Genomic DNA, 25,982 nt, shown 5'->3' with positions numbered 1-25,982 from the left:
TCAACAAATTTACCCCCGGGTTGAGACCCTTTGGTTTAGAGGGATATGTGCCAAACGTGGGCGGGTGGGACTAGTGTAGATGGGATATTTTGGGCAAGTGGGCCGAAGGGCCTGTTTCCGCGTTGCGCGACTCTGTAACCCTGGTAGTGAGCAGGGGAGATGAATCGGGAGGTAGATGACCACAGTCTGGGGTTGGAGAGGGGGGAGCTCGGTGGATTAGGCTGGGGATTGTAGGGTATTGAAAGATAATGTCAGACCTAAGTGTCGGGGATGTTTTCGTGCAGAAGGGAGCATGCAGAAGTGGTTCGTGGGTACTCAATAGACAATAGACGATAGGTACAAGAGTAGGCCATTCGACCCTTCGAGACAGCACCGCCATTCACTGTGATCATGGCTGATCATCCCCAATCAGTACCCCGTTCCTGCCTTCTCCCCATATCCCCTGACTCCGCTATCTTTAAGATCCCTATCTAGCTCTCTCTTGAAAGCATCCAGAGAACCGGCCTCCACCACCCTCTGAGGCAGAGAATTCCACGGACTCACAACTCTCTGTGAGAAAAAGTGTTTCCTCGTCTCTGTTTTAAATGGCTGACCACTTATTCTTAAACTGTGTGGCCCCTGGTTCTGGACTCCCCCAACATCGGGAACATGTTTCCTGCCTCTAGTGTGTCCAAACCCTTAACAATCTTATATGTTTCAATGAGATACCCTCTCATCCTTCTACTCCAGAGTGTACAAGCCCAGCCGCTCCATTCTCTCAGCATATGACAGTCCCGCCATCCCGGGAATTAACCTGGTGAACCTACGCTGGGCTCCCTCAATAGCAAGAATGTCCTTCCTCAAATTAGGGGACCAAAACTGCACACAATACTCCAGGTGTGGTCTCACCAGGACCCTGTACAACTGCAGAAGGACCTCTTTGCTCCTATACTCAACTCCTCTTGTTATAAAGGCCATTGGCTTTCTTCACTGCCTGCTGTACCTACATGCTTACTTTCATAGTACTTTCACGGAGTCCCGCTCTGTGGAGAGGGGGTGGGGTGGGGTGTAGGGGGAGGGAGGTCCCGCTCTGTGGGTGGGGGTGAGGATGGGGGGTGGTGCCACGCTGTGTAGAGGGGGTGAGGGGGGGGGTGGGATGGGGGGTGGTGCTACGCTGTGGAGAGAGGGTGGGGGGTGGGTGCCACGCTGTGTAGAGGGGGTGAGGGTGAGGTGGGGTGGTGCTACGCTGTGGAGAGGGGGTGGGGGTGGGTGCCACGCTGTGGGGAGGGGGTGAGGGGTGGGGTGGTGTGGTGCTACGCTGTGTAGAGGGGGTGAGGGTGGGGTGATGGTGGGTGCCACGCTGTGTAGAGGGGGTGAGGGTGGGGGTGTGATGGTGGGTGCCACGCTGTGGGGAGGGCTCCCTCACTCTCCTCTCTCCCCCCCCCAGCCGCGGGAGTGGCCGTGCTGTGGGATGTGGCGACGAGGGAGGTGACGGCTCGGAGCCTGCGGCTGGGCTGGCGGGTGGCGGGCGGCAGCTTTGACTCGGTGCTGGTGCAATATCGGCCGGCGGGCAGCTCGGGCCGCTGGATGGAGCGCTCGGTCCGCGGCCGCTTCCAGTCGGTCCTGCTCGGCGGCCTGGCGCCGGGGACCCGCTACTCGTTCCGGCTGTACGGGATAGAGGGTGGCCGGCGGACCAAACCCTACTCGCTGGTCGCCGCCACAGGTACCGACCGGCCCCGGGGAGAGGGGGCGGGGGGGGGTCTCTATGGGTCATCTCCATCGCTGACCCTCGCTCGCCGCAGTACACCCGCCCCTCACTATCCTCCCTCCCACGGCGCGGCGCTCCCTCACCGCCCCTCCCACACAGCGCGGCGCTCCATCACTGCCCCTCCCCCACAGCGCGCGCGCTCCCCTCACCGCCCTCCCCCACAGCGCGGCGCTCCCTCACTGCCCCTCCCCCACAGCGCGGCGCTCCCTCGCTCCTCCTTCCCACGGCGCGGCGCTCCCTCACTACCTCCTCTCCCCACAGTGCGGCGCTCCCTCACTACTCCTCCTCCCACAGTGCGGCGCTCCCTCACCGCCCCCCCCACGGCGCGGCGCTCCCTCACTGCCCCTTCCACGGCGCGGCGCTCCCTCACTCCTCCTTCCCACAGCGCGGCGCTCCCTCACCGTCCCCTCTCCACAGTGCGGCGCTCCCTCACCGCCTCTCCCCCACAGTGCGGCGCTCCCCTCACTCCTCCTTCCCACTGCGCGGCGCTCCCTCACCGCCCCTCCCACAGCGTGGCGCTCCCTCACCGCCCCTCCCACCACAGTGCGGCGCTCCCTCACTACCGCCCTTTCCCACACAGTGCGGCGCTCCCTCACTACTGCCCTCCCACAGTGCGGCGCTCCCTCCCTCCCCTCCTCCTCCCACAGCGCGGCGCTCCCTCACTCCTCCTCCCACCACAGCGCGGCGCTCCCTCACTGCCCCTCCCACACAGTGTGGCGCTCCCTCACTGCCCCTCCCACAGTGCGGCGCTCCCTCAATGCTGCCCCTCCCACAGTGTGGCGCTCCCTCACTGCCCCTCCCACGGTGCGGCGCTCCCTCACCGCCCCTCCCCAACAGCGTGGCGCTCCCTCACTCCTCCCTCCCACAGCGTGGCGCTCCCCCTCACCGCCCCTCCCACAGTGAGGCGCTCCCTCACCGCCCCTCCCACAGCGCGGCGCTCCCTCACTCTGCCCCTCCCACAGTGCGGCGCTCCCTCCCCGCGCCCCACCTCCACCTCACTGCCCCCATACACAGCGCGGCGCTCCCTCACTCGCCCCTCCCACAGCGCGGCGCTCCCCCTCACCGCCCCTCCCCACAGTGTGGCGCTCCCCAGCGCCCCTCCCACAGCGCGGCGCTCCATCACTGCCCCTCCCACAGCGTGGCGCTCCCTCACCGCGCCCCTCCCACCGCGGCGCTCCATCACTGCCCCCCCTCCCACAGTGCGGCGCTCCCTCACTGCCCCTCCCACAGTGTGGCGCTCCCTCACTGCCCCCTCCCACGGTGCGGCGCTCCCTCACCGCCCCTCCCCCACAGTGCGGCGCTCCCTCACTCCTCCTCCCACAGCGCGGCGCTCCCTCACCGCCCCCCCCCACAGCGTGGCGCTCCCTCCTCCCACAGTGTGGGGCTCCCTCACCGCCGCCCCTCCCACAGGCGGCGCTCCCTCATTCCTCCTTCCCACAGCGCGGCGCTCCCTCACTGCCCCCCCCACAGTGCGGCGCTCCCTCACTCCTCCTTCCCACACAGTGCGGCGCTCCCTCACCGCCCCTCCCACAGCGCGGCGCTCCCTCATTCCTCCTCCCCCACAGTGCGGCGCTCCCTCACCGCCCCTCCCACGGCGCGGCGCTCCCTCACCGCCCCTTCCCACAGCGCGGCGCTCCCTCACCGCCCCTCCCACACAGTGCGGCGCTCCCTCATCGCCCCTCCCACAGTGCGGCGGCTCCCTCCCTCCCTCCCACAGCGTGGCGCTTCCTCCTCCCACAGCGCGGCGCTCCCTCACTATTGCCCCTCCCACAGCGTGGCGCTTCCTCCTCCCACGGTGCGGCGCTCCCTCACTCCCCTCCCACGGTGCGGCCTCCCTCACCGCCCCTCCCGCACAGTGCGGCGCTCCCTCATCGCCCCTCCCACAGCGCGGCGCTCCCTCACGACCCCCCCTTTCAACCCCCCTTATTCCGACCTCCTTTCCCGCCCAGCGGCGCTGGAGAAGACCAGGTTCGGGAAAGCGGACACGTTGGTTGTGACGGACATCACGGACACCTCCCTGCGGCTGGTGTGGACCACGGACCTGCAGTTTGACTCCTTCCTCGTCCACTACACCGTGGAGGGCTCGAAGGCCGTGCGGAAGGTCAAGGTGACCGGAGACCTGAGGTTCACGGTCATCTCTGGCCTCGGGGCCGGTACCACCTACACCCTCCACCTGTTCGGGGTCACCTCCGGCCAGCGGACCAAGCCCCTCACCACCACAGGTAACTCAGCCGCTGACCCATCAGAACTGACCCTAAACTGGGTGCTGTCATGGATAGTGACTCTGGTCATCAAAGGTTACAGCAGGGTCTTGATCAATTGGTCAAGTGGGCTGAGGAATGGCTGATGGAGTTTAATACAGATATGTGAGAGGTGTAGGCCATTCCCTGGGCCGAATGGCCTACTCCTGCACCTATTGTCTATTATCCGTCGTCTATTCGGCCCTTCGAGCCAGCACCGCCATTCCAATGTGATCATGGCTGATCATCCCCAATCAGTACCCCGTTCCTGCCTTCTCCCCATATCCACTGACTCCGCTATCTTTAAGAGCCCTATCTAGCTCTCTCTTGAAAGTATCCAGAGAACTGGCCACCACCGCCCTCTGCGGCAGAGAATTCCACGGACTCACAACTCTCAGGGTGAAAAAACCGTTTCCTCGTCTCCGTTCTAAATGGCTTTCCCCTTATTCTTAAACTGTGGCCCCTGGTTCTGGACTCCCCCAACACTGGGAATATGTTTCCTGACACTAGCGTGACCAAACCCTTAACAATTTTATATGTTTCAATAAGATCCCCTCTCATCCTTTTAAACTCCTGAGTGTACAAGCTCAGCCGCTCCATTCTCTCAGCATATGACAGTTCCACCATCCCGGGAATTAACCTGGTGAACCTACGCTGCGCTCCCTCAATAACAAGAATGTCCTTCCTCAAATTAGGGGACCAAAACTGCAGATGCGGTCTCACTAGGGCCCCGTAGAACTGCAGAAAGACCTCTTTGCTCCATGCCCCATCTTAGATATAGCTCTTAAAAGAGTTAGATAGAGCTCTTAAAGATAGCTCTTAAAGATAGAGGAGTCAGGGGATATGGGGAGAAGGCAGGAACGGGGTACTGATTGTTGATGATCAGCCATGATCACAGTGAATGGCGGTGCTGGCTCGAAGGGCCGAATGGCCTACTCCTGCACCTATTGTCTACTGGCTACACTAGTCCCATCTCCCTGTATATCGCACATATCCCTCCAAACCTGTCCTATCCATGTACCTGTCTAAATGTTTCTTAACCTTTGCAATAGCCCCAGCCTCAACTACCTCCTCAGGCAGCTTGTTCCATACACCCACCACCCTCTGTGTGAAAAAGTTACCCTTCAGGTTCCTAATAAAACTTTCCCCATTCACCTCGAACCCATGTCCTCTGGTCCTCGATTCCCCTACTCTGGGCAAGAGACTCTGTGCATCTACCCGATCTATTCCTCTCATGATTTTGTACACCTCTATAAGATTCCCGCTCATCCTCCTGAGCTCCAAGGAATAGAGACACAGCCTACACAACGTCTTCCCACAGAACATCCAGGCGACATCCTCGTAAATCTTCTCTGCACCTTTCTCTCTTTTTAAAAAAAAATATTTTCATTTTCTAATTTATTAAAAGCAAATGTACAAGAGTAGAACAAACGGCATATAAAATTATACAGTAAATGTACGGCTTCAATTTTGGCTGATGAGCATGCCAGCACTTAAACAATTTACTGTTGGAATTTGACTGATCCTGTTAGCGTGCGTCGCCTGAAAATGTTTCCACATGCGGCCATTGTTGTGTCTGCCAATCCTCTTAAATCAATGCCCTTCGGCAATTGGCAAGTGTTACATCAATTGGAAAGGCACCGTCCCTTTCAAGTGGGGAGGGGGGACGGGTAGGGAGGTGCTTCAAGTCTCAAGGTAACCTTGTCTTGCCCCCGCCCGCCCCCTCACCAAAGATCGAGTACAGAGGAAGTTCCGTTCAAATGTTCCCGGCTCTTATGCCCAAGGTCGACACAAAGTGCTGGAGTACTCATCTGGCAATATACAATAGGTGCAGGAGTAGAGGCCATTCGGCCCTTCGAGCCAGCACCGCCATTCAATGTGATCATGGCTGATCATCCCCAATCAGTACCCCGTTCCTGCCTTCTCCCCATATACCCTGACTCCGCTATCTTTAAGAGCTCTATCTAACTCTCTCTTGAAAGCATCCAGAGAACCGGCCTCTGAGGCAGAGAATGCCAGCCAGCACCTCTCTAGAAAATGGCAGAATTAGACCATTCTGCCCATGAAGTTTACTCCGCTATTCAATCATGGCTGATCTATATTTCCCTCTCAACCCCATTCTCCTGCCTTCTCTCCATAACCCCTGACACCCGCACTAATCAAGAACCTATCAAACCCCCTTTAAAAATATCCAATGACTTGTCCTCCACAGCCGTCTGTGGAGATGAATCCCACAGATTCACCACCCTCTGATTAAACAAATTCCTCCTCGTCTCCTTTGTGAAGGCATATCATTTTACTCTGAGGCTGTGGCCTCCTGTCTTCGACTCTCTCACTAGTGGAAACATCCTCTCCACATTAAATCTATCCAGGCCTTTCGCTCTTTAGTAAGTTTACCAGAATGCTGCCTGGATTAAAGGATATTAGCACCAGGAAGAGTTTGGCCAAACTTGGGTTGGTTTCCCCTTAGCGTCGGAGCTTAATAGAAGTGTATAAAATGATGAGAGGGATAGATGGGATAGACAGTCAGAATATTTTTCCCCAGTGTGGACATTTCAAGTGCTGTAAAGTGAGAGGGGGAAACTTTCAATGAGATGTATGGGCCAAGTGTATTTTTACACAGGGTTCAAGTGAAAAGCTTTTAGTGGATTTTTCTCAGTGGAGACACTGTACATGCTTACAATCAAGCCGTCCATAGTGTACAGATACATGATAACGGGAGTGGAGCTCAGGGCAAGATCAAAGGAGAAACACTTTTTCTCACAGAGAGTGGTGAGTCTGTGGAATTCTCTGCCTCAGAGGGCGGTGGAGGCTGGTTCTCTGGATACTTTCAAGAGAGAGCTAGATAGGGCTCTTAAAGATAGTGGAGTCAGGGGAGAAGGCAGGAACGGGGTACTGATTGTGGATGATCATCCTTGATCACATTGAATGGCGGTACTGGCTCGAAAGGCCGAATGGCCTCTACTCCTGCACCTGTTGTCTATTGTCTAAAGTTCAGCAAAGCTCAATTACAGATAGTTCAAGGGTCTCCAATCAGGTAGATGTTAGGTTATAACTGCTCTCCAGTTGGTGAGCGCGTCGTTCAGTTGCATGATAACAGCCGAGAGGAAGCTATCCATGAATCTGGAGGTGTGCGGTTTTTAAATACTGTAACTCTTGCCTGATGGGAGAGGGGTGAAGAGGGAGCGACCAGGGATGAGGCTGGTCCTTGATAATGCCGCCGGTCTTGGGGAGGTGTAGATGGAGTCAGTGGAAGGGAGGTTGGTTTTTGCGATGGCCTCGGCTACGTCCAGAACTCTCCCTGGAAACTGCAATCCTCTAAGTCCCTCTGCTGTGGAAAGTTTTCCCAGTTGCTACAGCCTCTCCACATGATCCCGGCTACCCCTCCCCTCTTGCTGGGAACGCAGCCACGACCGCTCATCCCTGAAGGCGCCGTCGCTGTGGCTCCGGTGCCCATAGTGGGCGCTGGTCCTCCAGATGCAGCCAGTGAAGCCTCCAGCATTACCCCCGGCTGTTGTGGGCGAGCCAAGAGACGTTGTTTTGTCCGACAATTTTGTCCGGCAGTTGTTGTTCGAACATTCCTGTCTTCAAAACCCACTGAATACAGATAAAACTTTTCCACACAGATAGTGACACAAACAATAGACTTCCAGCCAGCACCGCCATTCAACGTGATCACGGCTGATCATCCACAATCAGTACCCCGTTCCTGCCTTCTCCCCATATCCCCTGACTCCGCTATCTTTAAGAGCCCTATCTAACTCTCTCTTGAAAGTATCCAGAGAACCTGCCTCCACCGCCCTCTGAGGCAGAGAATTCCACAGATTCACAACTCTCTGTGTGAAAAAGTGTTTCCTCACCTCCGTTCTATATTTAAGAGGGAGTTAGATGTGGGCCTTGTGGCTAAGGGGATCAGGGGGTATGGAGAGAAGGCAGGTACGGGATACTGAGTTGGATGATCAGCCATGATCATATTGAATGGCGGTGCAGGCTCGAAGGGCCGAATGGCCTACTCCTGCACCTAATTTCTATGTTTCTATGTTCTAAATAGCCCACCCCTTATTCTTAAACTGTGTGGTCCCCTGGTTCTGGACTCCCCCAACATCTGGAACATGTTTCCTGCCTCTAGCGTGTCCAATCCCTTAATAATCTAAAATGTTTCAATAATATCTCCTCTCATCCTTCTAAACTCCAAAGTGTACAAGCCCAGCCGCTCCATTCTCTCAGCATATGACAGTCCCGCCATCCCGGGAATTAACCTGGTGAACCTACGCTGCGCTCCCTCAATAGCAAGAATCCCTTCCTCAAATTTGGAGACCAAAACTGCACACAATACGCCAAGTGTGGTCTCACCAGGGCTCTGTACAAACGCAGAAGGACCTACATTTACGCAGCGTAGGTTTCACGAGGTCAATTCACACAGAGGTGAGTCTGTGGAATTCTCTGCCTCAGAGGGCGGTGGAGGCGGGTTCTCTGGATACTTTCAATAGAGAGCTAGATAGGGCTCTTAAAGATAGTGGAGTCAGGGGATATGGGGAGAAGGCAGGAACGGGGTACTGATTGTGGATGATCATCCATGATCACAGTTAATGGCGGTGCTGGCTCGAAGGGCCGAATGGCCGACTCCTGCACCTGTTGTCTATGGTCTATAATACCTCTGGTCTCTATCTACAGCCACCACGGACAAAGCCAGCGCTGGACTGGGCAGCCTGTCGGCGTCTGACCCCACGGCCAACTCGGCCCGCCTCACCTGGACAACACTCACCACCTTTGACTCCTACCTGATCCAGTACAAGGTGCAGGGGTCGGAGGAGACACAGAACGTGACGGTGCCGGGCGGGAAGCGATGGTACCTCATCGCTGGTCTCCTTCCATCCACCAAATACACCATCTATATCTACGGGATCTCGGGGACCAAGCGGACACAGCCCCTCACCACCCACTTCACCACCGCAGGTACCGTAGAACGGACCCACCCCTCATTCCGCCAGGCAAGGGTGGGGGTGGGGGGAAATGGTGGGTGATGTGGGAGGGAGGGAGGGAGAGAAGGAGAGGGAGTGGGTGATGTGGGAGGGAGGGAGAGAAGGAGAGGGGGGTGGGTGATGTGGGGGGAGGGAGGGGTGAGAGAGAGGGGAGGGAGGTGATGAGAGAGTTGGGAGCAGTGAGGTAGAGATATTAACGGACATTTCCCTCCCTCTGACTCGCCCTCTCTCCCCTCGCCCATTCTCCCTCTCCATCACACTACCCCCCGACACTCTACCCCCTTACTCTCTCTATCCTCTAACTCCTCCACTTTGTGACTCTCTCTCTCCCCACCTCCCCACCTCTCTCTCACTCCTCTCCCGCCCGCCCCCCCCATCTCCCCCCTCCACTCTCTCCCCCCCACATTACCCCACATTCTCTCCCCCCCTTCCCCCCCCCCCCCCCCCCTCCACCTCTCTCTCTCCCCTCCCCCCCTCCCCCCCCCCACCCCCCCCCCCCCCCCTCCCCCCCCCCCTCCTCCCCCCCCCCCCCCCCCCCCCCCCCCCCTCCTCCCCCCCGCCTCTCTCCCCCTTTGCCCCCAGCAGTGTCCCCAGCAATCTCCGCTCTGACTGTGTCCAATGTCACGGCGAGTTCGCTGCGGGTGTGGTGGGAGTCGACGGGGGGCTACGCCTGGTTCCTGGTGGAGTACCGAGCTGTGGGCCCGGAGACGCGGAACGTCACCGTGAGCGGGGACCTCCGCCACGCACGGATCACGGGACTGAACCCTTCCACCCGCTACACCATCACTCTCCACGGGGTGACCGACACCGGCCGCTCCGCACCGCTCACCACCGAGGCCTCCACAGGTAACCTGCTCCCGCTGGACTCACCTGCCCTCCCCCACTCTCCTCCCCCCACCTCCCCGACTCTCCTGTGTCCCCAGACCCACCTGCGCTCCCCGACACACCTGTGCCTCAGCACCGCTCACCACCGAGGCCTCCACAGGTAACCTGCTCCCGCTGGACTCACCTGCCCCCCCAGACTCACCTGCCCCTCCCCCCCCCGACTCACCTTCCCCTTCCCCCCCCCCTCACCTGCCCCCCCCCCCCCCCCCCCCCGACTCACCTGTGCCTCAGCACCGCTCTCCACCGAGGCCTCCACAGGTAACCTGCTCCCGCTGGACTCACCTGCCCCTCCCCCCCCGACTCACCTTCCCCCCCCAGACTCACCTGCCCCCCCCGACTCACCTGTGTCCCCGACCGCTCACCTGTGTCCCCCCCTCCGACCTGTCCCCTCCCCGACTCACCTGCCCCCCCCCCCCCCCGACTCACCTGTGCCTCCGCACCGCTCACCACCGAGGCCTCCACAGGTAACCTGATCCCGCTGGACTCACCTGCCCCTACCGGACTCACCTTCCCCTCCCCGACTCACCTGTGTCCCCCCCCGACTCACCTGTCCCCTCCCCCCCTCCCCTGACTCACCTGCCCCGACTCACCTGTGCCTCTGCACCGCTCACCACCGAGGCCTCCACAGGTAACCTGCTCCCGCTGGACTCACCTGCCCCTACCTGACTCACCTGCCCCTACCCCTGTGACTCACCTGCCCTACCCCGACTCACCTTTCCCTCCCCGACTCACCTGCCCCTCCCCGACTCACCTGTGCCTCAGCACCGCTCACCACCGAGGCCTCCACAGGTAACCTGCTCCCGCTGGACTCACCTGCCCCTCCCCGACTCACCTGCCCCTACCTGACTCACCTGCCCCTCCCCCCCGACTCACCTGCCCCTCCCCGACTCACCTGTTCCCCCGACTCACCTGCCCCTCCTACCGACTCACCTGCCCCTCCCCCCCAACTCACCCCCCCGCCTCGACTCGCCTGCCCCTCCCGACTCACCTGTCCCCCCCAGAACTCACCTGCCCCTCCCCGACTCACCCCTGCCCTGACCCCCCCCCCGACTCACCTGTGCCTCAGCACCGCTCACCACCGAGGCCCTCCACAGGTAACCTGCTCACCCCACCGGACTCACCTGCCCCTACCTGACCTCACCTGTGTCCCCCGACCTGCACCCTGTGTCCCCGACTCACCTGCCCCGAACTCACTGCCCCGACTCACCTGCCCCGACTCACCTGTGCCTCAGCACCGCTCACCACCGAGGCCTCCACAGGTAACCTGCTCCCGCTGGACTCACCTGCCCCCCCGACTCACCTGCCCCCCCCCCCTCACACCTGCCCCTCCCCGACTCACCTGCCCCCCCTCCCCTGTATTCCACCCTGTCCCCCCCTCTCACCTGCCCCCCCCGACTCACCTGCCCCTCCCCGACTCACCTGTCCCCAACCACGAGGAATTTCACCTGTCCCCCAGACTCACCTGTCCCCCCAGACTCACCTGCCCCTCCCCCAGACTCCACCTGCCCTCCCCCCCCGACTCACCTGCCCCTCCCCCCCCGAAATCACCTGCCCCTCCCCCCCGACTCACCTGCCCCCTCCCCCCCCCGACTCACCTGCCCCCCCCCGACTCACCTGTCCCCCCCGACTCACCTGTCTACCCCAGACTCATCTGGGGGTGGGGTCCCCCCCCCACTCACCTGTCCCTCATTGACTGCGAGTTCCTATGATAGGAGAAGAATTCGACCATTCGGCCCATCAAGTCTACGCTGCCATTCAACCATGGCTGATGTATCTCTCCCTCCTAACCCCATTCTCCCACCTTCTCCCCTGATACCCGTACTAATCAAACCAGTACTCTCTTACCCCCCCACGACTGTGACTCTCTACCACGCGGCATCTTTACACATCTGCCTCACTGTGCACGCTTGCACGACATTGGCAAAGGGGCTGATTAGATCACCCATCCTTCCTTCCAGATCACTAATATGTGTGACAGAAAAAACAGAGGGGCGCCACTAATCAATGCAGATTTTCCATCCAATAACAATCTTTCCTCCCCTTCATCTTTAACGTCTGCACAGAGGAATGGCAGCATCTGGAGTGGAGCTGGCCAGCGATTTATTCCCTGGTGCCAGCCCTGCTGCTCGGCAGATGGGGATATTCATCATCGAGTGCGTCTGCTTTTGGACGGGTGAAGTGAAGTTCACTGTCTTGCCCCCCCCCCCCCCCCCCCCCACCCTGCCTTCACCCACCAGTCTTCCCCTTGGTCTCTCACCTGTCCGGCACACCACACCTTAGTCTAGTCTGCCTTGACCCGGTAACTCCCCCTCCCATTCCCAATCTGACCGTTCTGTCCTGGGCCTCCTCCACTGTCAGAGTGAGACCCAGCCAAAATTGGACGAGCAGCGCCTGCAAACGAGAGTGTCGTTGATAAGGCTGATAACGCAGTAGTCAAGCCAAGTTTATTTGTCACATACACATACAAGATGTACAGTGAAATGCAAGTGGCAATGCCTGCGGATTGTGCAAAATAACTGAACAGAATAGAACAGTCAGTATTTATATATTAGAAAATATTGTTTTACAAGAGGCACAGCACAACAGTAAATTAGTCTCTGGTGAGATCAGAGTTTACAATCCTGACGGCCTGTGGGAAGAAACTCAAGTTCAAGTCCAAGTGAGTTTATTGTCATGTGTCCCTGTATAGGACAATAACATTCTTGCTTTGCTTCACCACACAGAACACAGTAGGCATTGACCACAGAACAGATCAGTGTGTCCATATACCATAATATAAATATATACACACATGAATAAATAAACTGGTCAAGTACAAATAACAGAAAGTGGTTGTTAATAATCAGAGTTTTGTCTGAGCCAGGTTTACTAGCCTGATGGCTGTGGGGAAGTAGCTATTCCTGAACCTGGTTGTTGCAGTCTTCAGGCTCCTGTACCTTCTACCTGAAGGTAGCAGGGAGATGAGTGTGTGGCCAGGATGGTGTGGGTCTTTGATGATACTGCCAGCCTTTTTGAGGCAGCGACTCTGTCTCATCCTCTCAGTTTTCACAGCATGACAGCGGAGGCGTTTGCCTGACCGTAGCAGCTGGAACAGTCCGTTGCTGGGGGGGTAGGGGTCCCCCATAATGTTGCTGGCTCTCAATCTGCACCTCCTGGTGTATAGGTCCTGCAGGGGGTCGAGTGTAGTGCCCATGGTGTGTTCGGCCGAACGCACTACTCTCTGCAGAGCCTTCTTGTCCTGGGCAGAGCTGTTCCCAAACCAGATTGTGATGTTCCCGGACAAGATGCTTTCTACAGCCCAGAGTAGAAGCACTGGAGGATCCTCAGAGAGACTCTGAATTTCCTCAGCAGCCTGAGGTGGTAAAGGTGCTGCCTTGCCTTACTCACCAGTGCGGCTGGTGATATGATGGTCGCTGTTTGAAAACTGCATTCACACCAGATATAATATGAATGGGATGATGTTTAGTGCAAGAACAAGTCCGGTCGAGTCTAATGATAGTGCGAGGGTCTACAATTAAGTAGATGGGAGGTCAGGGCCGCTCTCCAGTTTGTGATTGGATGATTCAGTTAATTGGGAAGAATATGTAATAAGAGCTTCCCCATCGATCAAAGCCACTCCATCACAAACTACACACTCCAACAACACCTCCGCTCAGTCCGCAATAACCAACCTGATCTCCCGGTGTCTCAGCACTTCAACTCCCCCTCCCATTCCCAATCCGACCTTTCTGTCCTGGGCCAGAGTGAGTCCCACCGTAAATTGGAGGAGCAGCACCTCATATTATGCTTGGGGAGTTTACACCCCAGCGGTATGAACATTGACTTCTCCAATTTCAGCTTTCTCCCTCCTTCCCCTCCCATTCCCAGCTCTCCCACAGCCCACTGTCTCCGCCTCGTCCTTTCCTCTTCCCGCCCCCACCCCCACATCAGTCTGAAGAAGGGTCTCAACCCAAAACGTCGCCTATTTCCTTCGCTCCATAGATGCTGCCTCACCCGCTGAGTTTCTCCAGGATTTTTTTTCTATCTTTGTACACCCTCCAACAGTGACTGTTCCTTCCACAGAGGTCGATCCGAGTGAAGCCATGAAACTGGACACCCTCACCTTCTCACAAGTCACCGCCGGCTCATTCCGCATCACCTGGAGGGCGGAGAAGATCTTTGAGTCTTTCCTGGTCGTGTACGGGGTCCGAGGCTCCGACGTGACGCGGAACGTCTCGTTGACCGGGGATGTCCGGTTTGCTGTGGTCACTGGTCTGCGGCCTGGCACAGCCTACACCGTCCGTGTGTACGGGGTCTCTGCCAGCGGGCAAACCAAGCCCCTCACCACCCTCATCACCACCAAAGGTACCGGGCATCCCACAGTCCCTCCATTTATATTACAGAACCCATCTCGGTCAGTAAACCCTTCCGCATCGATCAAGGGAAAAGATAGATCAGCCTCAAGGTACCCATTCATAGGTAGACACAAAAGGCTGGAGTAACTCAGCAGGGGAGGCAGCGTCTCTGGAGGAAAGGAATGAAGGACGTTTCGGGTCGAGACCCTTCTTCATCTCATCCCGAAACGTCGCCCATTCCTTCCCTCCCGAGATGTCGCCTCGCTCGCGGAGTTACTCCAGCATTTTTGTATCTACCTTCGATTTAAACCAGCATCTGCAATTCTTTCTTACCCTGTGGAATTCTCTGCCTCAGAGGTCGGTGGAGGCCGGTTCACTGGATACTTTCAAGAGAGAGCTGGATAGGGCTCTTAAAAATAGCGGAGTCAGGGGAGAAGGCAGGAACGGGGTACTGATTGGGGATGATCAGCCATGATCACAGTGAATGGCGGTGCTGGCTCGAAGGGCCGAGTGGCCTATTGTCCATTGCCTGCTGTCCAGGTAACAGACAGTCTACCCAAGTCAACTGTTGTCCATCTTCCAGGCACATGTCGGTGCCCGCGTGTCCCCTGAGAGGGAGAATGCGGTGACATAGGGTCACACAGCGCGGAAGCAGGCCCTTCAGCAGCCAGGTTCAGGAATAGCTACTTCCCCACAGCCATAGAAACATAGCAAATCGGTGCAGCAGTAGGCCATTCGGCCATTCGAGCCAGCACCATTCGCCATTCAATATGATCATGGCTGATCATCCAACTCAGTATCCCATCCCTGCCTTCTCTCCATACCCCCTGATCCCCTTAGCCACAAGGGCCACATCTAACTCCCTCTTAAATATAGCCAACGAACTGTGTGGCCTCAACTACCTTCTGTGGCAGAGAATTCCACAGATTCACCACTCTCTGTGTGAAAAATGTTTTCCTCATCTCGGTCCTAAAGGATGTCCCCCTTATCCTTAAACTATTACTCCTTGTTCTGGAGGCTATTAAACCTGGCTCGGCCAAAACTCTGAACATTAATAGCCCATTATCTGTTATTTGCACTATCAGTTTATTTATTCATACAATACAATACAGTTTTATTCGTCACATTGCACATAAAGTACAAGTGAAATGAATTTGTGTGTATTCACGTATATAATGGTATATGGACACACTGATCTGTTCTGTATTCATGCTTACTATGTTCTGTTGCGCTGAAACAAAGCAAGAATTGCATTGTCCCATCAGGGACACATGATAATAAACTCTCTTGAACTTGAACTTGCCGGTCAAGATATCCCATGTACTCGAATCCCCCCTGCCTGCGTTTGACCCATATCCCTCTAAACCTGTCCTATCCATGTACCTGTCCAAATGATTGTTAAATGTTGTGGGAGTACCTGGCTTAACTGCCTCCTCTAGCAGCTTGTTCCATACACCCACCACCCTCTGTGGAATCCACAGTTGCCCCCCACTAGCTTCAGTTAAATCTTCCCCCCTCTCACCTTAAACCTACGGTCTCTGATTCTTAATTCCCCTACTCTGGGGAAAAGTCTGTGCATGTACCCTATCAATTCCTCTCGTGATCTTATACAGCTCTGTAAGATCAAAGTCCTCATCCTCCTGCGCTCCAAGGAACAAGGTGCCAGTCTGCCCAACCTCTCCCTGTAGCTCGCACTCACTAGTCCTGGCAACATCCACCTAAATCTTCTCTGAAGATCTTCCCGATAACATGGTGCCCAAATCTCAACACCACACTGCAAATGTGGCCTCACCAACATTGTGGATCTCTGTGACACGACCTCCCGACTTCTATAGTGACTCTGGAGGCCATCCGTTAATGCTGGTCGCCACGGGGGGCAGAGGGAGAGGGGGTGGGTGAAGGGAAAAGGGAGGGTGAGGGGGGGCGGGGTAGAGAGTGTCGCGGATAAGGCTGACAACACAGTAATCTGGTGGTCGCTGTTTTCAAACTGCATTCATGCCATTTGTGAATAATGCATGACCTTGTAAACTGTGAATATTTAGTTTACCATTGCCACATGCAACGAGGTACAGTGAAAAGCCATTCCCTTGCATGCTATCCAGTCTGTGGAAAGACAATACATGATTACATTAAATTGTCACTGGTTTTTTCTGTACATCGGCGATTGTTTCCCCCAACACCTCCGCTCAGTCCGCCTTAACCAACCTGATCTCCCGGTGACCCAGCACTTAGAAACATAGAAACATAGAAATTAGGTGCAGGAGTAGGCCATTCGGCCCTTCGAGCCTGCACCGCCATTCAATATGATCATGGCTGATCATCCAACTCAGTATCCCGTACCTGCCTTCTCTCCATACCCCCTGATCCCCTTAGCCACAAGGACCGCATCTAACTCCCTCTTAAATATAGCCCATGAACTGGCCTCAACTACCCTCTGTGGCAGAGAGTTCCAGAGATTCACCACTCTCTGTGTGAAAAAAGTTCTTCTCATCTCGGTTTTAAAGGATTTCCCCTTTATCCTTAAGCTGTGACCCCTTGTCCTGGACTTCCCCAACATCGGGAACAATCTTCCTGCATCTAGCCTGTCCAACCCCTTAAGAATTTTGTAAGTTTCTATAAGATCCCCTCTCAATCTTCTAAATTCTAGAGAGTATAAACCAAGTCTATCCAGTCTTTCTTCATAAGACAGTCCTGACATCCCAGGAATCAGTCTGGTGAACCGTCTCTGCACTCCCTCTATGGCAATAATGTCCTTCCTCAGATTTGGAGACCAAAACTGTACGCAATACTCCAGGTGTGGTCTCACCAAGATCCTGTACAACTGCAGTAGAACCTCTCTGCTCCTATACTCAAATCCTTTTGCAATGAAAGCTAACATACTTCAACTCCCCTCTCCCATTCCCAATCTGACCTTTCTGTCCTGGGCCTCCTCCATTGTCAGAGTGAGTCCCACCGCAAATTGGAGGAGCAGCACCTCATATTTCACTTGGGTAGTTTACACCCCAGCGGTACGAACATTGACTTCTCTAACTTCAGATAGCCCTTGCTTTCCCTCTCCCTCCATCCCCTCCCCCTGCCCAGTTCTCACACCGGTCTGACTGTATCCGACTACATGCAATCTCTGTCCCGCCCCCACCCCTGACATCAGTCTGAAGAAGGGTCTCGACCCGAAACGTCGCCCATTCCTTCTCTCTAGAGACGCTGCCTCACCTGCTGAGTTACCTGGGCATTTTGTGTCCACTTTCGATATAAACCAGCATTTGCGGTTCTTTCTTACACATGGTTCCATTCAAGACGTCCACAGTGTACAGATACAGTATAAAGGGAATGATGTTTGATGCAAGATATAGTGGAGTTGTCCAATGAAAGATAGTGCAAGGGTCTCCAATGAGGTAGATGGGAGGTCAGATACGCTCTCTAGTTGGTGAGAGGACGGTTCAGTTGCCCGATAACTTCTGGGAAGAATATGGAATAAAAGCTCCCCATTGATCAACGCCACCTGCACCAGAAACTACACCTCCAATACTGTCTGTTCCTTCCACAGAGGTCGATCCGAGTGAGGCCATGAAACTGGACACCCTCACCTTCTCACAAGTCACCACCGGCTCATTCCGCATCACCTGGAGGGCGGAGAAGATCTTTGAGTCTTTCCTGGTCGTGTACGGGGTCCGAGGCTCCGACGTGACACGGAACGTCTCGTTGACCGGGGATGTCCGGTTTGCTGTGGTCACTGGTCTGCGGCCTGGCACAGCCTACACGGTCCGTGTGTACGGGGTCTCTGCCAGCGGGCAAACCAAGCCCCTCACCACCCTCATCACCACCAAAGGTACCCGACTTTGACAAAGGGACACGGAGCCTAAAACGTGATCTCGTTCAGACAATCTATGACGTTGACTGTGAAAGTCCTGCCCTGGTTTAACTTCTCAAAATGCATCACCTTGTAATTATCTGCATTAAACCCCATTAGCCATTCCTCAGCCCACCTGACCAACCGAACAAGATCTTGCTGTAGATTGTGATAACCATCTTGTATTAACAAGAGGAGTTAAGTCTCGGAGCAAAGAGGTCCTTCTGCAGTTGTACAGGGCCCTAGTGAGACCACACCTGGAGTATTGTGTGCAGTTTATGGTCCCCTAATTTGAGGAAGGACATTCTTGCTATTGAGGGAGTGCAGCGTAGGTTCACCAGGTTAATTCCCGGGATGGCGGGACTGTCATATGCTGAGAGAATGGAGCAGCTGGGCTTGTACACTCCGGAGTTTAGAAGGATGAGAGGGAATCTTATTGAAGCATATAAAAGTATTAAGGGTTTGGACACGCTAGGGGCAGGAAACATGTTCCCGATGTTGGGGGAGTCCAGAACCAGGGGTCACACAGTTTAAGAATAAGGGGTAAGCCATTTAGAACGGAGACGATGAAACACTTTTTCTCACAGAGAGTGGTGAGTCTGTGGAATTCTCTGCCTCAGAGGGCGGTGGAGGCCGGTTCTCTGGATACTTTCAAGAGAGAGTTAGATAGGGCTCTTAAAGATAGCGGAGTCAGGGGATATGGGGAGAAGGTAGGAACAGGGTACTGATTGGGGATGATCAGCCATGATCACATTGAATGGCGGTGCTGGCTCGAAGGGCCGAATGGCCTACTCCTGCACCTATTGTCTATTGTCTATTCACTAACTATAATACCACCCCCCTGAGTGTCATCTACAAACTTGCTAATCATGCCTTGTACATTCTGTTTGAAATCATTGATAGAAATTGCCAACAGCAATGGGCCCGGCACCCATCCCTGACACAAACCACTGGTCCTCCAGTCCAAAGAACACCTGTCCACCCTCGCTCATCTCCCTGCCTTCCATCTCTACCCCCCCCCACGGCCATGACCCCCCCTCCCCATCCATCAACGCCCCTCCATCAGATCTTCACCCTCCAACAGTGTCTGTTCCTTCCACAGCTTCCACAGAGGTCGATCCGAGTGAGGCCATGAAACTGGACACCCTCACCTTCTCACAAGTCACCACCGGCTCATTCCGCATCACCTGGAGGGCGGAGAAGATCTTTGAGTCTTTCCTGGTCGTGTACGGGGTCCGAGGCTCCGACGTGACGCGGAACGTCTCGTTGACCGGGGATGTCCGGTTTGCTGTGGTCACTGGTCTGCAGCCTGGCACAGCCTACACCGTCCGTGTGTACGGGGTCTCTACCAGCGGGCAAACCGAGCCCCTCACCACCCTCATCACCACCAAAGGTACCCGACTTTGACAAAGGGAGACGGAGCCTAAAACGTGATCTCGTTCAGACAATCTATGACGTTGACTGTGAAAGTCCTGCCCTGGTTTAACTTCTCAAAATGCATCACCTTGTAATTATCTGCATTAAACTCCATTAGCCTTTCCTCAGCCCACTTGACCAACCGAACAAGATCTTGCTGTAGATTGTGATAACCATCTTGTATTAACAAGAGGAGTTAAGTCTCGGAGCAAAGAGGTCCTTCTGCAGTTGTACAGAGCCCTAGTGAGACCACACCTGGAGTATTGTGTGCAGTTTTGGTCCCCTAATGTGAGGAAGGACATTCTTGCTATTGGGGAAGTGATCCTGTTCAGACAATCTCTGACTTTCACCTTTAACGTGGGTGAAATGAGACACCTCTGGTCATAGTTACGGCATGGAAAGCCCATGGGCCCAACTTGCCCTTGTCTACCAAGTTGCCCCATCTTCTCGAGTCCCATCTGCCTGCATTTGGCCCATTACCTTTAACGTTGTGTGTTAAAGAACTGCCCCTCAGATTCCTATTAAATATTTCCACTCTCATCTAAACCAATAATCTCTGTCCCTTGATTCCCCCACTCTGGGTAAAAGACTGCGCATCCCTATCTATTCCTGTCATTATTCTAAACAGCACCATCAGATCTACCACCATGCTCCTGTGCTCCAACGAGTAAAGTCCTAGCCGGCCAAACCTCTCCTGTAGCTCAGTGTCTCTGGGTGGCCCTGGCAATAACATTGTGAACCTTCACTGTACGCTGCCCAGCTGAGCAGCATATTTCCGACAGACTGGTGACTTAAACTGAACACAATACCTCAAATGGGCCCCCCATTAATGCCGTGTACCACTGCAACATAACATCCCAACTGTTATAGATGCACAATGCTGGAGTAACTCAGCGGACAGGCAGCATCTCTAGGGAGAAGGAATAGGTGACGTTTCGGGTCGAGACCTTTCTTCAGTCTTCTTCAGCAGGAAAAATGGTCCCAATGTTGGGCGAGTCCCAGAACCAGGGGCCACAGTCTTAGAATAAAGGGGGGGGGGGGGCATTTAAGACTGGGGGTGAGAAAAAACTTTTTGCTCACCCAGAGAGTTTGTGAATTTGTGGAATTCCCTGCCACAGGGGCAGTGGAGGCCAAATCACTGGATGGATTTAAGAGAAAGTTAGATAGAGCTCTAGGGGCTAGTGGAATCAAGGGATATGGGGAGAAGGCAGGCACGGGTTATTGATAGGGGACGATCAGCCATGATCACAATGAATGGCGGTGCTGCCTCGAAGGGCCGAATGGGTCCTCCTGCACCTATTTTCTATGTTTCTATGTTTCATCCAACAATTTTGTGTCCATCTTTGGCTTAAACCGGCATCTACAGTTCCTTCATCCCAACTTTTATACTCAATACTCTGACTGTTGAGGCCATGTGCCTAAAAGGAGACGATGACCACCCTATCTACCAAGAATCCACATCAAAGGAACTAAGAACTTACACTCCAAGATCCCTATGCTCCACAACACTCCCCAGAGCCCTGCCGTTCATTGGCAAGGTTCTTCCCTGGCTTAAATTCTCAAAATGCATCACCTTGCAAATTATCTGTATTAAACTCCATTAGCCATTCCTCAGCCCATTTGTTGAACCGAACAAGATCTTGCTGCAGATTTTGATAACCATCTTCACTATCTATAATACCACCCCCTTGAGTGTCATCTACAAACTTGCTAATCATGCCTTGTACATTCTGTTTCAAATCATTGATAGAAATGGCCAACAGCAATGGGCCCGTCACCCATCCCTGACACACACCACTGGTCCTCCAGACCCCCAGTCCAAAGAACACCCGTCCACCCTCGCTCATCTCCCTGCCTTCCATCTCTACCCCCCCCACGGCCATGACCCCCCCCTCCCCATCCATCAACGCCCCTCCATCAGATCTTCACCCTCCAACAGTGTCTGTTCCTTCCACAGCTTCCACAGAGGTCGATCCGAGTGAGGCCATGAAACTGGACACCCTCACCTTCTCACAAGTCACCGCCGGCTCATTCCGCATCACCTGGAGGGCGGAGAAGATCTTTGAGTCTTTCCTGGTCGTGTACGGGGTCCGAGGCTCCGACGTGACGCGGAACGTCTCGTTGACCGGGGATGTCCGGTTTGCTGTGGTCACTGGTCTGCGGCCTGGCACAGCCTACACGGTCCGTGTGTACGGGGTCTCTGCCAGCGGGCAAACCGAGCCCCTCACCACCCTCATCACCACCAAAGGTACCCGACTGACAAAGGGAAACGGACCCTAAAACGTGATCTCGTTCAGACAATCTATGACGTTGACTGTGAAAGTCCTGCCCTGGTTTAACTTCTCAAAATGCATCACCTTGTAATTATCTGCATTAAACCCCATTAGCCTTTCCTCAGCCCACCTGACCAACCGAACAAGATCTTGCTGTAGATTGTGATAACCATCTTGTATTAACAAGAGGAGTTAAGTCTCGGAGCAAAGAGGTCCTTCTGCAGTTGTACAGAGCCCCCGTGAGACCACACCTGGAGTATTGTGTGCAGTTTTGGTCCCCTAATGTGAGGAAGGACATTCTTGCTATTGGGGGAGTGATCCTGTTCAGACAATCTCTGACTTTCACCTTTAACGTGGGTGAAATGAGACACCTCTGGTCATAGTTACGGCATGGAAAGCCCATGGGCCCAACTTGCCCTTGTCTACCAAGTTGCCCCATCTTCTCGTGTCCCATCTGCCTGCATTTGGCCCATTACCTTTAACGTTGTGTGTTAAAGAACTGGCCCCTCAGATTCCTATTAAATATTTCCACTCTCATCTAAACCAATAATCTCTGTCCCTTGATCCCCCCACTCTGGGTAAAAGACTGCGCATCCCTATCTATTCATGTCATTATTCTAAACAGCACCATCAGATCTACCACCATGCTCCTGTGCTCCAACGAGTAAAGTCCTAGCCGGCCAAACCTCTCCTGTAGCTCTGTGTCTCTGGGTGGCCCTGGCAATAACATTGTGAACCTTCACTGTACGCTGCCCAGCTTAACAGCATATTTCCGACAGACTGGTGACTTAAACTGAACACAATACCTCAAATGGGCCCCCCATTAATGCCGTGTACCACTGCAACATAACATCCCAACTGTTATAGATGCACAATGCTGGAGTAACTCAGCGGACAGGCAGCATCTCTAGGGAGAAGGAATAGGTGACGTTTCGGGTCGAGACCTTTCTTCAGTCTTCTTCAGCAGGAAAAATGTTCCCAATGTTGGGCGAGTCCAGAACCAGGGGCCACAGTCTTAGAATAAAGGGGAGGCCATTTAAGACTGTGGTGAGAAAAAACTTTTTCACCTAGAGAGTTGTGAATTTGTGGAATTCCCTGCCACAGAGGGCAGTGGGGGCCAAGTCACTGGATGGATTTAAGAGAGAGTTAGATAGAGCTCTAGGGGCTAGTGGAGTCGGGGGATATGGGGAGAAGGCCAGCACGGGCACGGCACGGACAGCCATGATCACGATGAATGGCGGTGCTGCCTCGAAGGGCCGAATGGCCTCCTCCTGCACCTATTTTCTATGTTTCTATGTTTCATCCAACAATTTTGTGTCCGTCTTTGGCTTAAACCGGCATCTGCTGTTCCTTCATACACATCCCAACTTTTATACTCAATACTCTGACTGTTGACGGCCAATGTGCCTAAATCTTTCTTGACCACCCCAATCTACCAATGAATCCACATCAAAGGAACTAAGAACTTACACTCCAAGATCCGTATGGTCCACAACACTCCCCAGAGCCCTGCCGTTCATTGGCAAGGTTCTTCCCTGGTTTAAATTCTCAAAATGCATCACCTTGCAATTATCTGCATTAAACTCCATTAACCATTCCTCAGCCCATTTGTCGAACCGAACAAGATCTTGCTGCAGATTTTGATAACCATCTTCACTATCTATAATACCACCCCCTTTAATGTCATCTACAAACTTGCTAATCATGCCTTGTACATTCTGTTTCAAATCATTGATAGAAATTGCCAACAGCAATGGGCCCGGCACTAATCCCTGACACACACCACTGGTCCCCCAGTGCAAAGAACACCCGTCCACCCTCGCTCATCTCCCTGCCTTCCATCTCTACCCCCCCACGGCCATGACCCCCCCGTCCCCATCCATCAACGCCCCTCCATCAGATCTTTACCGTCCAACAGTGTCTGTTCCTTCCACAGCTTCCACAGAGGTCGATCCTAGTGAGGCCATGAAACTGGACACCCTCACCTTCTCACAAGTCACCGCCGGCTCATTCCGCATCACCTGGAGGGCGGAGAAGATCTTTGAGTCTTTCCTGGTCGTGTACGGGGTCCGAGGCTCCGACGTGACGCGGAACGTCTCGTTGACCGGGGATGTCCGGTTTGCTGTGGTCACTGGTCTGCGGCCTGGCACAGCCTACACGGTCCGTGTGTACGGGGTCTCTGCCAGCGGGCAAACCGAGCCCCTCACCACCCTCATCACCACCAAAGGTACCCGACTTTGACAAAGGGAAACGGACCCTAAAACGTGATCTCGTTCAGACAATCCATGACGTTCACCTTTAACGTGGGTGAAATAACACACCTCTGGTCATAGTTGCCGAATCAATAGACAATAGGTGCAGGAGGAGGCCATTTGGCCCTTCGAACCAGCACCGCTATTCAATGTGATCATGGCTGATCATCCCCACTCAGTACCAGTCTATAACACGGCGGGTGTTGGGTGTATGGAACGAGCTGCCAGAGGATGTAGTTGAGGCAGGGGCTATCGTAATGTTTAAGGCACAATTAGACAGGTACATGGATAGAACAGGTAAAGAGGGATATGGGTCAAACACAGGCAGGTGAGACTAGTGTAGATGCCAGAATAGGTGGTTGTTGCAGATACTATATCAATGTTTAATAGACATTTGGTCAGGTACACGGATAGGAGAGGATTAGAGAGCATTGTCATAGAAACATAGAAACATAGAAATTAGGTGCAGGAGTAGGCCATTCGGCCCTTCGAGCCTGCACCGCCATTCAATATGATCATGGCTGATCATCCAACTCAGTATCCCATACCTGCCTTCTCTCCATACCCCCTGATCCATTTAGCCACATCTAACTCCCTCTTAAATATAGCCAATGAAGTGGCCTCAACTACCCTCTGTGGCAGAGAGTTCCAGAGATTCACCACTCTGTGTGAAAAAAGTTCTTCTCATCTCGGTTTTAAAGGATTTCCCCTTTATCCTTAAGCTGTGACCCCTTGTCCTGGACTTCCCCAACATCGGGAACAATCTTCCTGCATCTAGCCTGTCCTACCCCTTAAGAATTTTGTAAGTTTCTATAAGATCCCCTCTCAATCTTCTAAATTCTAGAGAGTATAAACCAAGTCTATCCAGTCTTTCTTCAGTCTTTGTCCACTGGGATGTGCCTCTCTCCCAGCCCACAGCAGTAAGAGACCCCTGTGTGTGTTTAGCTTCCACAGAGAAGGTGAAGCTGAAGCGGGTGATCAGCGTGTTGGTCAGCAAGGTCACCGCGGTGTCCCTCCGCTTGGCCTGGAAGGCGGACCGAGGTTTTGACGCCTTCCTGGTGCGCTACAAGGAACACGGCAAAGGTGCCACACGCAACATGACCGTGCCCGGTGACCGGCGGGTAGTGACCATCGCCAACCTACGGCCCGGTACCAAGTACACCGTGTACATCCACGGCATGTCCAATGGGCAACGCACCAAGCCCATCAGCCGGGTGATCGCAACACCAGGTACTGACTCCAGCAGATCTGGGCCTGACATCTGTGGGATGGTGTGTTGGCGGTGGAGGGGGGTCCACAGGGGGATTAAGTAACTACTAATCCCGGGAATGAGTAGGGTTAGTTTACGATGAGCATTTGATGAGGGAGGGGGAGATCCATTGCCACAGGGGGCTGTGGAGGCCAAGTCGTTGGGTATTTTTAAGGCAGGGATATATATATTCTTGATTAGTACGGATGTGAGGCCTTAGATCGGGAGAAGGCAGGAGAATGGGGTTGAGCGGGAAATGTGGACCAGCCTCTACCGAATGTGATAGCCATGTTGGGCTGAATGGCTTAATTCTGCTCCTATGATTTTGAACGTATGAACTTCTAGTGGAGTTACAAGTTGAGCCAGCTATGATTTGGAAGGACAATTCCCAAGGAATGTCTTCTCCTGAATGTTTTGCATAGTCCCCTCCCTCTCCACCCTCGATGTCTCAGTTGCAGCCGCTGAAGAGAAAACTGCCCCAGCTTTGATAGGATAGTTTTGGATGGTTATTCTAAATCCCAGAGTGTACAAGCCCAGCCACTCCATTCTATCAACATATGACAGTCCCGCCATCCCGGGAATTAACCAGGTGAACCTACGCTGCACTCCCTCAATAGCAAGAATGTTCTTCCACAAATTTGGAGACCAATACGGCACACAATACTCCAGGTGTGGTCACACTGGGGCCCTGTACAACTGCAGAAGGACCTCTTTGCTCCTATACTCATTTGGATATGTGCATGGATAGGATAGGTTT

The 25,982-nt window shown here is 54.3% G+C and overlaps 1 protein-coding gene across 1 annotated transcript in view; it reads left to right on the top strand.

Annotated features, from left to right (window-relative positions):
• The window catches only part of LOC129715732 (tenascin-X-like), a 112,605-nt gene that overhangs the window by 54,301 nt on the left and 32,322 nt on the right, over positions 1 to 25,982 (top strand). The window contains exons 11-20 of the mRNA XM_055665587.1: positions 1,427 to 1,702; positions 3,697 to 3,969; positions 8,662 to 8,943; positions 9,555 to 9,815; positions 13,917 to 14,198; positions 17,733 to 18,014; positions 19,138 to 19,428; positions 21,409 to 21,699; positions 23,661 to 23,951; positions 24,922 to 25,206. Coding sequence (XP_055521562.1) covers positions 1,427 to 1,702; positions 3,697 to 3,969; positions 8,662 to 8,943; positions 9,555 to 9,815; positions 13,917 to 14,198; positions 17,733 to 18,014; positions 19,138 to 19,428; positions 21,409 to 21,699; positions 23,661 to 23,951; positions 24,922 to 25,206 — 2,814 coding nt within the window. The remainder of the gene's footprint in view (positions 1 to 1,426; positions 1,703 to 3,696; positions 3,970 to 8,661; positions 8,944 to 9,554; positions 9,816 to 13,916; positions 14,199 to 17,732; positions 18,015 to 19,137; positions 19,429 to 21,408; positions 21,700 to 23,660; positions 23,952 to 24,921; positions 25,207 to 25,982) is intronic.

The sequence above is a fragment of the Leucoraja erinacea genome, unplaced genomic scaffold (genome assembly GCF_028641065.1).
Source record: "Leucoraja erinacea ecotype New England unplaced genomic scaffold, Leri_hhj_1 Leri_135S, whole genome shotgun sequence".
In the NCBI taxonomy this organism is placed as follows: domain Eukaryota; kingdom Metazoa; phylum Chordata; class Chondrichthyes; order Rajiformes; family Rajidae; genus Leucoraja; species Leucoraja erinaceus.
This window is presented reverse-complemented; position numbering and strand designations above follow the sequence as displayed.